The sequence below is a fragment of the Eretmochelys imbricata genome, chromosome 8 (assembly GCF_965152235.1).
Source record: "Eretmochelys imbricata isolate rEreImb1 chromosome 8, rEreImb1.hap1, whole genome shotgun sequence".
Lineage (NCBI taxonomy): Eukaryota > Metazoa > Chordata > Testudines > Cheloniidae > Eretmochelys > Eretmochelys imbricata.
The window spans coordinates 6,937,067-6,953,685 of NC_135579.1; the positions used below are offsets into that span (position 1 = coordinate 6,937,067).

The 16,619-nt window shown below is 45.7% G+C and overlaps 1 protein-coding gene across 2 annotated transcripts; it reads left to right on the forward strand.

Moving 5' to 3' along the window:
* The first annotated feature begins 5,146 nt into the window (after nt 1-5,146).
* On the forward strand, nt 5,147-11,882 carry RPS14 (ribosomal protein S14). 2 transcript variants are annotated; one of them, XM_077824361.1, is made up of 5 exons: nt 5,147-5,283; nt 7,731-7,881; nt 9,342-9,503; nt 10,499-10,575; nt 11,725-11,882. In XM_077824361.1, the coding sequence occupies exons 2-5, from the start codon at nt 7,733-7,735 to the stop codon at nt 11,790-11,792; spliced, it is 456 nt and encodes a 151-aa protein (XP_077680487.1). In that variant the 5' UTR covers nt 5,147-5,283; nt 7,731-7,732; the 3' UTR covers nt 11,793-11,882. The 2 variants fall into 2 exon arrangements, with proteins under 2 accessions (XP_077680487.1, XP_077680488.1); XM_077824362.1 differs by lacking the exon at nt 5,147-5,283 and adding an exon at nt 5,309-5,332.
* The last annotated feature ends 4,737 nt before the right edge of the window (nt 11,883-16,619 follow it).

Genomic DNA, 16,619 nt, shown 5'->3' on the forward strand with positions numbered 1-16,619 from the left:
GCTCCTGTATACTGCTCAGGGACATGCATGCTTGGCTGCTTGTGTCGGCCCTGTGCACACTCACCACGAGTAGTTGTGTCAATGGAAAATGTGGGGCACCCCAGAGGTGGGTGTCTCCATGTGCCCCCTGCCACTGTCTGGTTCAATGCCTGGTGGGATATTTTCGCAGTGCTTTGTGGAATACCAGCAATTGGCCCAGTGATTTCTGGGAACTAAGGGTCAAGATCTCACTATGCCACTTTCTCCATCCCATAATGTTCGTTCTATCCCATAATTTTTGTGCCACAGTCCCGCACGCCGCTTTTCAGTCTCCATCATCTCTCTGGCAGAAGCCTGGACCCTGCAGAGCTCAGTGCAGTTCTTATGTCCAGATGCACAGTTCTCCTGTATTTGCAGAGCTCGAATGACTATTACGACATTGGGCGTGCAACGAGGAAGATGAGAAGATATCCAAGCACAATAACTGGAGGTGGAGGGACACAGTGACTAAAAACGCCAGGTTGTTGCTGGCATTCGGGGAGAACTTCTGGGCCCGTGAAATGAGCACAGACTGGTGGGATTGTAATGCAGGTTTGGGATGATGAGTGGTGGCTGCAGAACTTTCAGATGTGAAAGGCAGCAATGCGGGCTCTGTGTGCCGAGCTCACCCAGCCCTCTCACCAAAATGAGAGCGGCACTCTCAGTGGCTCTCAGCGACTCTCATGATGGGCTGCTCCTAGGGTGATCTTATTCACAGCTCCATCATCATCTTTGGACAACTGGAGAATTATCTGTCTAGGTATCAAAGATTATTGAAGATAATTGGCCAATACATAGACAATAACAGACCTAGATAGATATCTACAGTTGTCCAGAGAGTCTGCTCAGATAGACCACTCTGGAGATTCTATTATAAAAAAATTAAACGTGTAAAAACAACCTTTCATGCATCCTGCATCCATCACAAGGCCATGAAAAGGGGCATAAACGTAGTTACTTGTCCTTTGCAGATCACCCTTAAATCAATAACAAGACCAACCCTGATTGGCTCTTGATCCAGGCTGAATCCTTGTGTCTTGTGAAATGGTCCCAGTCTACAGGTGCTCTCTCAGAGAATGAAGATGGTTCGAACCTACCAGTTTGCTGTGAGATTCCCCCCGCCCCCCCAATCTTTGCCCCTTGAAAATGTTCGTCTCAGAATCTGAGTCCAATGCAAGACGACAGTGATGATGTTAAAGCAAACATGCCTCATCAGAGAAATAGCGGCTGGAAGGGTGCCCAGCAGTAGTAACCAAGCAATGATTTCTTATCCAACAGGACTTCCCACTCTCATTTCTAAATCTATCCAGGGCTGTCGAGGTGTGACAATTTGAATGAAGTATATATCATAAAATTAAGTGAGATTTAAAATGTCTCATTGAAATACACAGCAAAATCCTCTTTAACAGGAGAAAGAGCCTGTTTAAAAAAAAATTCCCTTAAAATGAATGCAAAATTAATGCATCTCTTTCCGGTTGAGTGCAAAGTGGCAGGTCAGCTGGTTTATGTTGTAAACACTTCCCACCAGTACTCCTGAAAGATAAATTAGGTGTAAAATAGTCCCTGAATTAGATTAAATCAAGGAGTGTATTAAACTTATTTCAGATCTGTTCTTTGACACTTCTGCCTCTTGGCCTGATTCTTGCTTCCTGCACCTGGCACAAGAATGTAGGGGGAGAGGTGGTTTTAAGACACTTTCCTGCTCTACATTCGGCAGATGGCCAGGACTCTGCCTCAGGGCTGCTCCAGTTTACACTTGGGCAGCTCATGACCCCTTAGGGCCCACAAGGCAACAAATAACTGGGTCCAGCTACAGCTTTCCCAGGGCTGATGCTTTCAAGGCAAATTAATCAAGGCCCATCTGACCGAGACACAATTACCACCAGTGAGGAGAGAGCATCATCTCCCAGCTAGCAGAAGATGGCCGGAAGCAGGTTTTTTTCTGTTTTTCCCCTTTGCGGGTGATGCTGTGTAAGAGCCCCTTGTTATCAAGCAATCCATGAGGGTTTTTAGTGTATGGACTAGGGTGACGATTTAGGGACAGACACCTTCTAACTGAGGAGATAGCATGGAGGACACAAGCTCTTCAAAGTGTTGAGAGGCCACTGCCTCCAACTGCTTAAAATCTAACTGAAAAATTTAGGTTTCAGAGTAACAGCCGTGTTAGTCTGTATTCACAAAAAGAAAAGGAGTACTTGCGGGAAATGCCGTCTCCGGTTTTCTTTCTTTCTTATCTCGGACTAGGCTTGGTTACTGTAGTTACAGACTCCTGTGGGTAGGTGTACTCTATCACAGGGTGATCTTGGACCTTTGAGGGCTCAAGCCCCATCTCTGACCTTCTACTACACGGGGCTCAGAGAACTGGGCGCAGGCGACTGACAGACTAGACATAAGCAACATCCTGGAGTGAGAACGTGCTGGAGGCTCTCCTGTAACTATGGCCTGGGAAGGACCAGTGGTGACTCCCCATGCTGTTTGGGATCCTTCCTGTAGGGAAGTCTGAGGGGATGGCTTTGGGAATTGATTGGCTTGGTAGGAGAAAGCCAAGGCTGAGGTGGAAGCTCAGGACCGGAGGATTGGACTATAATTCCATTATTACCAAACGAAATCCCAGAAGGGGAGATTGTGTGTTGAATTGAAAAGTGGGAGGGTAATTGTACAGAAGAGAGGAATTGAGGCAAGACAAGCATTGGCCTGCTAAACCCAGGGTTGTGAGTTCAATCTTTGAGGGGGCCATTTGGGGCAAAAATTGGGGATTGGTCCTGCTTTGAGCAGGGGGTTGGACTAGATGACCTCCTGAGGTCCCTCCCAACCCTGATATTCTATGATTCTATGGATGCCACAGGTATAAGATGCACACTCATGCTGCCCGATACAATTGCCTTAAAGTTTGTCATGACTGGTGTGACAGATGGGGGGTGAAGGTACTCTGTAACAAGTTATGAATACTGTATGTGACCTGGTTATTGGGATGTTTACTGTATGCGTATTTTTATTTGGTTTAACAAGGAAGGTTGTAAGAAAAACAAACAAGAAGTGAAACAATTGCTTGAGATAAGCCACTCCCCCCGGTAACACTCCAGGATTGTTAAGAGACAATGCTCGAGACATTAGTTCTGAAGATTCTACCTATTGGCTCCAGCCAAGTTATGAAGCTTGTTTTGCCATGCAGGGGCAAGGCTGGGAACCAGCGGCTCAAAAGGATCTCTGGTTAGTTAAAAAGCGACTCACTCTCTAAGGGGCCAGCTGCCGAGACGGCTGTGAGGTGCTGTTCAGACTGAGACCAGCATCTGCTGGAGTGTCTGACAAAAATAGACCCACTTGATCCAGCATCACAGGGTGGGAGGGCTTTAGGTCAGACAGATGCGTGTGCAGACTGTTTTTAAAATCCTTTTCTCTACTGGGTCTACTGGTAAATTAAACAATTTATGCGCTGTCTGGTCACTGTATCCACCACTGGTTACAGACTCCCAAAGGGAAGACCCGTAGGTGTGAACTCGGTTGTACCTGTGGGTAAGTCTGGCTACATGGTACTGTAGCCCCAGCCCTGGTCTAAGAGCGGGAGAATTCCACTCTGGATTGGTAATGGTATGAGGGGTACTCTCAAAGACCTGAGGGGGTGCCCTGAGAGATCCCAAAAAGGGACAGAAGTGCAGCTAGCCCTGTAATTGCAACAACCAGTATCTTGTATTTTTTTCTACACTCCCATTAGAACCTTTGTTTTCTCTACCAGTCTTTGCTCTAAGTCTTCATGCTCCTTTCAGTCCTCAACCCATGCCCTAAAAGTTTTCCAAACTCTTCTGTATCACTGTTGGAGCCTTTACAGTTTTGGACTTATGCTGTAAGTTATGTTTTTAAATATACATTATTAGTTCTTGTGCAATGGGATTGATAGTTCCTGCTCCTCTTCATGCATACTTAGCCACTCTCTCAGGTCCTCAGCCCTCATGGAAAAGTCATATGGAACTTAATAGTGATGAAAACAGTAGGGTTTTATAGAATTGTAATAGGATTCAGTACAACCTAATCTAAAAATTAATAACAGGGACTAGAAAATTAGTTTCCTTCTGTAGATTTTTGAGCCCTTCTATAGCAGGGATATAATCCTCTATTCGATTCTAAAAATACGATGGTTCCAAAAATCTATAGGAAAATTTGCATTTTCTATTATATTCTATAACATGAACTGGCCCATGGAGGATCTCTCTGAATATTAAATTGTGTGAGATCTCAGGGACGTTCCTAAGGAGTGTATAAACTCAGAAAGCATTTTCACATCCCGGGCTGGGAGGGACAGGATATGCCTCTTAGCTACATGAAGGAAACCCTGAGCTTGCTCAGCCCTCAGTGCGTATGACGTATCCCCTTCTAGTGGCTGGCCTATCGAAAAAGATATGAGCCTATTCCTGCTACCAGCTAATGGACTTACCCCTTTTACTCAAGTAATAAAGATCCTATGCTTTCAGCACTCGTGGTCCTGGGCTCTCCCCACTGATGGCCTATGGTGAGTGGATGGGTGGTGTCACATTAGCTCCATCTGTGAGCAGAGGGCAACGACCCATCCCTTATTTTAAAGGGACCATCCCATCCCTTATTTATCTATTTATTTAGACGTGTCCCTTAGAGGGTGACCACCCAGCCCTTATTTTAAAACGGCTAAGTACCATTTTAAACATTACACTGAAGCTTACGCTAATTGCATCTTGAGGGCGGCAGAAATGTACAGGAGCGAAAAAATACAGGCTGCCCTCCAGGAAATGGCGTTCCCCTAAACCCCCCCTTGTAGGAAAGCGCTCTCCCTGGTTTTGCACAGCTGGCCCCTGCTGCCCTGCACGTGGGGGAACCCCTCGCCTCGCTCGCCGCAAACCGCGCAGACGCACTGGAGCCCAGCACCAGCCCGGCACGAGAACTCCGCCATCGCTGTGAGGGGCAAAAGAGGCCCTTCCAGTAGGGCGCTGCCATCTTTGTGCGGGGTAACGTTCGGGTCCCCTGGGCGCCGCCATGTTGGGGGTGGTACCGCTCGCGTCCTCAGACGTACCCGAGCGTGTTATTAATTATTAAATCGTTCAACACAGTAAAACGCGCCTGATTACAACGCTCAGCGCGCGGGTATGGCTTTTGTAGAGAATGACGCCGATGGACGTGGATGTGGGGGCTTGACCCCACTCCTTCGAGGTAGCACTTCCGGGTGATGCTGACGGTGACCTCTGCCCCGTGACCCCTGCCTCTTCCTTTCCGGTGTTGGGTGCCCGAGAAGACGCACAAGTAAGTGCCCGGGCTCGGGCTTGCCGTCATCCGCTTCCATCCTCCCTGGGTGCGTCTCGCTGCGGCCTTTGCCGCCCGCAGCCAGCCTGCCCGGGCCCTTCCTCACCGATATCGAGCCGGCGCGGCCGCCCGGCGGGTGGGGAGGAGGCCGGGGGAGCGGGGCGCTAGGCCGCGGGGAAGCCGGCCGCTAGAGTGGCCGAGCTGCCCGGTGGGTGGAGGGGAGGCCGGGGGAGCGAGGCGCTAGGCCGCGGGGAGCTGGAGTGGCCGAGCCGCCCGGCGGTTTGGGATGACAAGGGCCGGTGGGAGGCTTCGTTTATTTTTCGCTCCGATTATGCAACGGGTGGGTCCGGGCCGGGGTCCCGGTCCACTCTCAACCTGGGGCAGCTTCCCCCGGCTTGGGAGCGTAGCGGGGCTGTTGTGGGGAGGCCTGTCCTAGGGGGAGGAAGCTCGTGGGAACCCCTCTTCGATGCGGGGAGGGAAGGTAACAGCCCCATGTGTGGCTTGGGGCCTGTGTCGTGGGATAGGGGGAGTGGGCTCCTTTCCGAGGCTCCGAAAAGGAGGAGGGGATGCTGAGGTTAACAGCGTGTGCATGGCAGGGCACAGTGCTGCACACAAGTGGCTTCCAAGCATCCCAGTCACTCAGGTGTCTCTTCACAACCAGAAATCCCTCTGGAGGGAGGGGAGAGGGCCACAGTTGTGTTTAATGTTTATTTGGGGGGATGCAAGATGTGTCAGTCACTTCATTAAACACTTGACTGGGCAAAGAGCTCTGCTAAACCATAGTTGCATGGGTGGGGAAGATAGATCAGACTTACTGTTCTTAGGCACAGATATTTGTGCCTGGTAGATCGCTACAGCCAAATTAATCCCTGCTTTAATTTCATATATTAATAGGTTTACACCATGAATAAACTTGGTCTTTTTAATCTAACCTCTTCTATTATATGTTAGGGGCAGACAATAGTTATCACTACGTTCAGTTAAGCTTGAAGAAACCCCAGTTTACCAGTTTTAGACCTAGGAGAGCTACTACACAAAGGATAAGTGGTTTAGTCTTAAGTTAACACATCAGGACTTTTTTAGGGTGCCTTCAAGTTTATGCTTAATGATCTACTGAGGAACATCACACTAACTGAGGGTGGATGCAGTTTGGTGCTGTACTGCGCACATCCCAAAGTGGTCTGTTGATTGGTCACATAATGCTGGTGTTCTCTTCATTTCCAGCTGCTGAAAGTATTAAATATTATTTTTCCATGCTGTGGCTGTAGATGTTATTTGATTGTAAATGGGAGAGGAGGTGGGTCATAAAGTTGCAAATGGGAATGGTAGTGACCATGAGACAATTTATCTGAAATGTGCTCCACACACTATGAAAAATTCAGGGAATCCTGTCACCGCATCACTCTTGTATGTTTCCGTAGCCAGAATGTTGGCAGAAAAGAGAGACTTAGGTTGCCTAGGTTAGTTACAAGTTTTCTGTTAGCACAGAGGATGTCCTGCATCTATCTACACTTGTTTTGGGTTTCAAGGAGGTATCGGAGATGTTACTGGTAAACACAAGACTGGGAGTCAGGATTCCTGAATTCTATTCCTGGCTGTGCTTCCAACTCTTAACTGTAGGCAAGTCAGAAGTCTCTCTGTGCCTTAATTTCTAAAAGGAGAAGACTACCATACAGATTTGGGACCCCCTGAAAGTGGTTCTATTTATTTGTATTATCGTAGGGCCTAAAGGCTTCCACCCAGATTGGAGCCCCTTTGTGCGCTTCATGTGTACATAGGGAGAGGCGGTGCCTGGTCCATGCAGTTTACAGTCTAGGGCAAGAGGCAATCGTAGGCAGGTAACAAAGGCAGAGAGTTGAAGGGCCATACCTCAAATCAGACAGCAGATCAGTGGTAGTATTGGGAATGGAACCCAGTGCTTCTGATGGAGGGCTGATTATGCACATGATGATTTTAACTGCACGGTTGCCATCCAGGCTCTCTTTCATGGTAAGTCTTGTGTGGAAATGCAGCAGTGGGCGATATTTATGGAGCTGCTGTTAAAATTTCAGAGACATTAAGAGTGGCAACGGCATATAATAAAGCCACTCTGATCTCCAGATTATTTAATATATTAAAATGTGGAAAGTGAGCCTAATGCTCTTCCAAAGGGTTAAGCAGGCTGGTTTTATGGATGGATGGGTTGCCTGGTCCTCTTCGGTCTCTGGAATGTCCTGTATTCCAAACAAATAGATTATTGGTGCATGTCTCATCTGTATTGATTAGTACCCAGTTCTAGCAAAATGCCTTTTGTGTTGATTTAAATACCCTTAAAAAGTAACTTCCCATTCATAGGAGTATAAAGGACCAGAGGCATGTATGGCTCCCGTGTAATTCCAGGGAAAGAACCATCTTTATTGCTCCTCTTCATGACCGCATGTAACTCACGCTCTTATTTCCCCTCGCAGAAATGGCACCGCGTAAGGGTAAGGAGAAGAAGGAAGAGCAGGTCATCAGCTTGGGACCGCAGGTCGCCGAAGGGGAAAATGTGTTTGGCGTTTGCCATATCTTCGCTTCCTTCAATGACACTTTTGTCCATGTAACTGATCTCTCTGGCAAGTGAGTACTGAAAGTTGGTGACATCAGAACCATACAAGGCTCTGTAGAACTTGCTTTCCCTTGGTACCGCCCTTACAAGTTCTTAAAATGGAAACTGTGCATATGCAACAGTTATTTTGGTTCAATAACTCAAGCTGTTTTCACTCACCTTTATCCTTAAGGCTAAAGTATGTGCCCAGTATATGTAAATAAGTGCATCATATCATACACTTACCTGTTGAACTTACCTAGTTGCGATCTAACTTACTCTTCTAGGTCTTGGCTACAGGAGAGGGTTGCACTGATTTAATTGAAATTGCTTTAAAAATTTTTGTAGTTAAACTAGAAGAAAAACCTGTATAGAAACCCTTATTTTGGTTTGAGTGGCTTATTTCAGTATAGCTTAAGTAGGTAAGGAATCAGCTTCAGCTAAATTGATGCAAGTTGCTCTTGAACTGAACTGTGCAGGGCCTTTGCACCCTTATCTTCTGAGCAGAAGGCAGTCAAGTATTAAAATGAGTCAACAGGGGTATATACCCGACACTTCTAATGCTGCTGCTTATAAAACACATGGAGGTACCATCACATAAAATATCCAGACATACAGCTGTGTTGAAATAAGTGTTTACAGAAAGGAGAATTAGTATCGCCACTGTACAAAAGAGATGACTGTAAACTGCTTGACAGTATCTACCGTATCAGGAGCAGGCGTTTCCATTTGCCTTCTTGGCTATTTAGTAAAGATCTTTCTAAAATATATAATCTAATTCAACCACAAGATATTGGGCTCGATGCTCAAAATTTTATGGCCTGTGTTATTTAGGAGGTCAGACTAGATGATCGTGTGATCCCTTGTAGTTTTAACATCTATAAACTTATTTTGGTGCTCAGGTGACACAATACAGACAACTTGTAACGGGGTTTTTAATTGAAACTTGTTGGGCCATCTTTCACCATCTTCTATTTTTGCTCAGTGAATGAGACCTAACAATTAAGGCATATTTAGATGAGAAAGTTGCATTAATCTGACTTAAAGTGTGATTTTAAACTGATATATTTAGATCAGTGTAAAGGCTGTATGGTTAGTTAAACCTGTTCGAAAGGCTGTATGGAGATGCTTATTTTGGTTTAGCGTAAGTCAGTTAGAAACATGATAAACCGAAATAAAGTACTGTTTAAACACAATAAGTGTCCACACAGGGCTTTGCCCCAGTTTAACAAACTCTGTTACACTAATTTAATGTATAAATTACTAATGCCTATATGGAAAAAGGGCCTTGCTCCCTTCAGAAATGACCTTAGAAAAAGTAAGACAGATTCATATTAATGGTTGTCACATGGCAACTTATGAACTGGTAAATATATAAAATGAAATCATTTTGTGTTTTGAATCTTCTGCTTCTGTAAGGCTTGCAGGTTGTGATCAGACTCTTTCCTGAGTATTGCTTTTTGCCACGTACAAAGAGATATTGTCTTTTCAGGGAAACCATCTGCCGAGTGACTGGTGGTATGAAGGTGAAGGCCGACAGAGACGAGTCTTCGCCCTATGCTGCTATGTTGGCAGCTCAGGATGTTGCCCAGCGGTGCAAGGAGCTGGGCATCACTGCCCTTCACATCAAGCTGCGAGCTACAGGTGGAAATAGGTGCGTGTGACAGGCTCTGCTTTGACATACACAGATGTTGTGCGGTGGCGAGGTAGCGCTTGGGTCCTGTTGGTGACTGAATGCTAGGTTATGCTCATCAGGTGGCCCAGAGTGAAATAAGGTGTTTCAGTTTTCACACAGTCCTACAATCTCACTTCAGTTGTTGCTATCACAATTTTAATATGGGCAGCTGTTCTGAGGGCAGCAGTGAGAGAATTTGTATCTCAGACACACTCTAGCATTATTTTATTCCATGCATCTTTGCAAACTCGATGCGTTTTTTGTGTGCAGGTGGGGCTTGTTCTGTTAGCAGAAACAGCTCCATGTTTAGAGGTGTACATTTTCAGTTGGTGAAACATGTGAAGGCCCTGGCCCACTGACCCATGGAGATAATATTCACAGGACTAACATTAGTTCAGTTCAGCTCTGACCTGAAGGAGCCAGGCTTATAATGGGCTGTGTTTTAATTGATATGTTAAGAACTAGTTTGATTGGGAAGGTATTGGTCATTCTACATAGTAATGACATCTTGTGAATCCATTTGTAATTAGATGAAAACCTGGTGTAGGTGGGTTACAGGAATCTGTTTTTTCCTAAAATATATCTCCACCGCTTTTTCAGCAGGCTTATAGGACTCTTGTTTCATGTTGTTCTTGGAAGGGAATCCCCTATTGTAGCTGTGTAATGGCAGGAAAGATCATGTTTGATATTCAACTTTATTAACATCTCTTCTGCCCCCTTGTCAGGGGTGCAATTACCATGTATATTCAGAATTGCATTGAAGTATATTCTGCTGACTGTTACTGTTCCTGCCATATACATGGGTTAGACAAAAAGGGAGGCATCTAATAAGAGTTCCAGCATTTTCAAATTCTGGATAAAGGGTAAAATGACTTAAGCTGCATGTTGTTTCCTTGGGAACAGTGTGCATTTAGCTTCAGCTGTTTGGTGAACGCTTCTCTGACCTGATCTGTTGCCTGTTTTATTATTTCTAGGACCAAGACTCCTGGACCTGGTGCCCAGTCAGCCCTCAGAGCTCTAGCTCGTTCTGGAATGAAGATTGGGCGCATTGGTAAGTGTGGTGTGCAAATGGGGTATTTTAGATAAATAATGGGAAATTAGTATGTGTTCCCTGTTTCGAAATCCTGTCACCAAAAGAACTCTGTGCAGATGCATCTGTTGTTGTTTAATACCCTGAGTTACATGATGGCCAGGTCTGAGATTTATTCCCTGTTAGTCCTACAGAACCCAAGCTTGACCATCTGACATACTGGATTCCACCTGGTTACTTGTGCTTTTTGCCTGAGGGTGCTGAGTTTCCTTTAATTTGATGTGTATGTGCCTAGAGGAACTGGAGCGCTTTCAAATTAAATAAGAACCCACCAGCAAGTGGCATGTGTTTTCAGTATGGGCGAAGGATTGGTACCTAACTGCAAGTTGTATGTGCTAAACTGCAGTTGTATAGCAAGATAGTGATGGGCCTCTGGTTTAGAGTCACTGATTCTTTGCAGTAGCTGGAAGATCACTGGCCATGATTTACTGGAGTGAAAGTCCCAAAAGCTGCTGCCAAAAATGCCTTTTCAGTGTTCAAAGAAACCTATGGAAGGACTGTGGTGTACATCAATCTCCTATAGGAGATTGTCTTGCCTGTTGCTGCTGTGGAAGTCATGTGACCTGCAGTCTGTTGTTTCCTGTGATGCGCAATTTCACCTTCTTTCCCCACCCATTTCAGTGTGAATTTCCCATATTCTAAATGTTACTAATGTGGAAACTTGCCACACACTAGTCAATGCGCAAGTGAAATATAGTACCTCCTGCACATCATTTCCCAGGCTGCCTCCTGAGAGAAAGTGTGTGTGTTGGGGGGAATTCCTACTCCTTGCAAGAAAGGCTTGGGTTTTGTGTGAGGAAAGGTGGCCATTGGAAAGCAAATGTTGATTTGGCATTACAATGCCCCTTGCACACTCAAAGCGGACTAAAAAATTATTTTGCCTTTTGTACTAAATCCTCTTATCGTTAATGCTAGATCCTACTAAAGGCTGGTCATTGTGTGAGGATACATTATTACCACGTGAAGCCAATGTAGTTCTTCACTGCTGAGGCCTGGGGTGGTGGCTGGGTGATGTCTGGCAGGGACTTGGATGGTTTATTTTCTGTACCCAGAAAGCTGTTTGAAGCAATCTGCAGTCATGAATGGTAATGTGTAACTTTCTTTCCACAGAGGATGTCACCCCCATCCCCTCTGACAGCACTCGCAGAAAGGGTGGTCGCCGGGGTCGTCGTCTGTAAACCATGGCTGGCTTTTGTTTCATCATTAAATCTCTCAAAAAAATTTCTGTTCTCATTTGTGTTCTCTTAACATGAGCTATGATCAGAGGGCTAGCCTTTGGTGTCATGTGTCCTTTGGTTGTCATTTGAAAGCCCTGTGGTTGTAATGTCTTGTTTTCATGGAAACATTCAGAAGTCTGAATTACATACACAAATAGCTTGATCTCGGAAGATAGGTTTCCTGTTTAGGTTGTAGGGCTCCTGTTCACACAGCTACACCAGGGGTGCCATATTTGTGTATAAACTGGTAGAGCAGTTTAAAAGCACTCTAAAATTACAGCCCCACCAGACGTTCTAAGGCATGTTATACTTCCAGTTACATTTGAAAAATACTCTCTTCCTAGTAATTTTGTGCTCCCTGCTGTCATATTTACCCTTCACTAATTCCTGTCATGATCGTATGGAAGGTATGCGCTCATCTGTGCTAAATGTATATTCCAGGTGTCAGCCCAGGGAGGTTTAAAAGCAGAGAGTGGAACTGCCTACATTCTGTGATTGGGAAGCCCCTCTCCATGTTGAAAGGTGTTACCCGTCTTTGGGTGACTCTATTTCAAGATTGAAGATAATCTTCCTAATATTGTCAGACAAAGCCCCACTCCTTTGTTCTGCCAGTGTCAGGTGACGTCCAAAATGGCTTCTGATACTCTGCTACCTTCGTTACTATATATGTTTTTCAAACAAGTTGTCCTCTCAGCAAAGCCCCATGTCCTATAATGCAGGAAGCCCAGTATCATGCAGTGCTTTGTTCTTGCCCCTCTCCCAGTAGAATAGCCTTTATTTTGAAATGGCACTTTTTTTATGCTGTCCCAAGCGTGCTGTAGATTATTGTGAAGATTCGTAACGACTGTAGGCGTTGCAGGGAGCAAGTGGATTTGACAGGTGGATGTGGCAGTCTGCCCTTTTTTGGTCCCTAAGCGGCAGTTACAGCCTTCAATGCTGTGGAAAAGATGTCTCATTTTTCCCCGCTCAAGCAGAAGTGGATTCAAATGGAAAAGAACAGGGTTTGAATTCTTCCTTCCACGCCTTAGCAAACCTTAACAGTAACTACATACCCTACTGGACAAATACCTCCTGGTTTTTGCCACTAAGCAATAGCAGGCAAGTATGTTAACTTGAAGCTTCTGCTAAAATACAGCAGTGAAATAGTTAATGTCACCATTTCAAGTATCAGTAGACTTGAGAATCAATGTCTCCATTGAAATAAAAGGGGCAGTTTGTAAGTCTGAGCTGTTTAATTGAAAGTTTAGATTCTGAAGCACTATTATGCAGCAAACTCAGAGTAACTTAAGTGGTTCAGACTCATGATATACACAAGGCCCTACATACTGGAGACGTGGGCTCAGAAATTGAGTGTTGTGGTCTCCTGTGAGACCTTGGCTGAGACTTCAGCCTGCCTTTGAACCTTTAGGTTTGAGAATGAACATAAAAAGATGGAGCTACTTTCACATATGCCCTTGCCAGCTTTGGCTCTTAAAACACTAGTCTCCCATAAGAGGATTTGTCCTTGGCCTCTCTCCCTTCCTCAGATACTGGAGAGCACCCTCATTGAATCCCTTTTGCAGGTAATTGGCTAGACGTGGTTCTGAGTCTGAACCAGCATGGAGCACCGCCATGCAGCCCCTTGTGGCTCTGTGTTGCCTTCCAACTCAGTGTGTCTCTCCTTACACTGCAGGGGCTGCGATTTAAATGGTGGAGAAGAGACGCTTAGGACTGAAGCCACTGCTGGGGTTTATTTTTGTTAATAGCCTTTGTTCAAAACCAACTCTAGCTCTGCAGCTTGCAGACCCTTCATCCTGACTTCTTGGAGACACGCCTGCTTTGGGAATGATCTGCTGACAGTGCCACTTGATCTCGTCCGGCGTCTTTCCTGTGGACTGTTACTTTAATAGCTGATATTCTTGGAATTCCCCTTCGTGCGAAACATCCCTTGCCTGGATGGGCGCTAGCGTCTCCCCTGACATGGCCAAACTCATTTGTAGCTTTATACGTATCATTGTTACATGGAAAGGCTTTTAGAAATAAAGGTTTCTTTTAGAGAGTTTTATTTGTAAGAACAATGACTAGCAGCATTTGAAGTTGATAAAGTCTCCTCTGAATTCCACTGCTGGGAACCAGCCAAGGAATGAAGGGGAACATTAATGCTATCCAGCCAGTGAGAAATTAGCCATGGCCTGATGTCGGAAGTTACCAGGCAGAAGCGTGTTCAGAAAGAACAGAAAAGTAGATGTGCTCAGAGGAGGTTCAGGGAGCTGGGTGCCTTATATTAGTGAAAGAGAAGAAAGTATAAACCAGTTAATATTTCTAAACCGCCTAAGCTTGGTGCCCTTACTGATGTGAGACAGTCTATTGGAATCTCCATTCCTATTAGGCAGTGACTTAGCCCCTTCTCAGGAAAAAACAATCCCACACATGTACGTTGGGACAGATGGATGCTTGGCTTTGGAATTTAAATACATATGACATGCAGCTTCTGAAATTTGTTGTGCAGTTTTTTCCCCCCTTTTTTCAATCAGATCTATATGCCAGTTACTTAGAAACCGTTCCCAGCTGATATATACTACTGCTATTTGGGGCTAGAGGTTACATGAAGCATCTTACTCTGGGATTCTGCAGTGGCCCTGTTTGCCCATTAATTCTACTGCCCAAGATGTGTTGGTTTTTAAATGTAACTTTTATTTGGATACACAAGCTTCTGGAGTACATGAGTGTGTCTGATCGGGTATGGCAGTTTGTTTCTAATGAATGATTGGGTGCATACACACAGCAACAGGGTTGCAGAGTTACTTGGCAAGGTGAGTAGGAATTGTTGCCATTTGACAACTGGGGGAATGAAGGCATGAGCGCGGTTAAATCACTTGCACGCATTGACTTGGTGAGCCATTTTAGCATCAATCTGAAACAACCTAAGTGTCTTGCATCAGAGTTTGTAGGGTGTGCTGCATGGTGCAGTGTTTGGCCTCAAGGGGTGAAATGCAGTGTGTTCATAATCTTCCTTGTTTTTCCTTAAACAAGATGTGGGAAAGAGATTTCAAAGGCACTCAACCCCTGAGCTGAATATATTGATTTTGAGGGTAGCAGAGGGGGTGTTGTTTAGACCTGTCGAGTTAGTTGCGTATCCAGCCAGCCAGCCATGGCTTAGCTACCAGTGCGCACTTCTCGTTTTGTGCTTGAGGATGGGGGTGGCTCAGATGAAAACATTCACCCTTTGTGGCAGTCACCACAAATCCAGAAAAGGGAGCTTGCTTTTTATTCCACTTATTGATACTGATGGTAAATGGGAGTACTCCAGGGCAGCAGCATCTTACCTGTCTTCTTATTTATTACTAGGATCCCCAGTCGAGGGTCAGGCCCCCATTGAGCTAGATGGTGTGCAGGCAGGTAACAAAGATGACAGTCTTTTCTCCAGAACTCTACAACTAAATAATAAGGGGCCAAATGCAAGGTTCTGTCTCAGCCCTTGCTCAGGCAAAATTCTTATTCATTTTCATGTGTCGGTCTGAGCAAAGAACTCAGGATTTGGATTAATAATCATGAATCTTCAGAAAAGAAATCAGCCCCGGGCCTGGTCTGCAAAGTGTTTCCTTATGTCTCTGAGTATAGGGCCTAGTGGCCTAGGAGCACCTGTCACTGCATCTGCAATAGGAGAGACTGAACTTCTCCCGTCACACGTCAGACCCTTTTCTCTCTCACCTCCAGACATTGGTCCAGTCTGTTACATGCATCTGTCTGTTACGTCTCACTGGCCGTGTGCCCTCTGGTCTGAACGGCACTCATGTACGTTGTAACATACCCACTTGCTTGAGTCTATGGAAACCCCAGAGAGCAGAAGTAACGAATGAGGAAGAGGAACCGAGTTGCTGGGGAGTTCCCGTTTCTGGAAGGATGTTGAGCAGAAATTTGGGCTGCTCCTAATTGGCTGTCTAGTTCCTGGCCCTGCTGACCTGGCATTCTGTAGGCAAGGTCGTCCGTGGCTCCTGAAGGGTGAGCCTTGCCTTGATGACGACTAGTCCCATCAGCTGTGATCAGATGACACCTGCAGTTGAGAAGAAGTGAGGTGACTAAACGAACAGCCCGAGGAGAGCTCTGGAGAACGTGCTGGCTCTAACTACAGCTGTAGCAAAATCCCCCTGTCTCTGATCCTGTCAGGTTTTACAAGCGAAGCAGCTTCAGGCCTGGCTCTATTTGGACAGGAGACCCGTATGATGCAGCAAATTCTGTGGCAATACAGTAGGTGTCGGACAAACAACCCAGCACCATGTTCTGGGCCCTATAGAGTGTAGCTGTGGGTGAGACCTTTGGGATGAGGCATAAATTAGAGCTAAAGATCCCACAGCCCTGTTAACTCCATTGTCCTGCCTCCCTAAATTCCCCCTGTAGTTTCAGTTGGACACAGATTCCAAATACGTCATTGGCAGGGGAAGTCACACAAGCAGGGCCAAAGCGTGAGGAGGAAAGAATGCCTCTGTCTGAGGAAGATGCATAAAATACACCCCTACCCAGCGCAAGGCTTCATACTATGTTTGGGGTTTCACCCCAGGCCCAGCTGTCATTACTGGCCCTTCTTGATTGTGTGGCAATCTGTGCTCTCTGCCATCACTCCCAAGCCCTCTTTCCTGTACTTCGTCACCTGCTGTCTAGTGTTGCTATGTGCAACGTAGTGCCTTCATCTTCTGGTTTCAGTCAGAGTTGGATTGAATCCTTTGCTGCTGTCTTCCACCCTCAGGATAGCTGCATTTCATGAGTGGGTGAAGTGAACTCACTATATCCCTTATCTCTAAGGTACCGTGT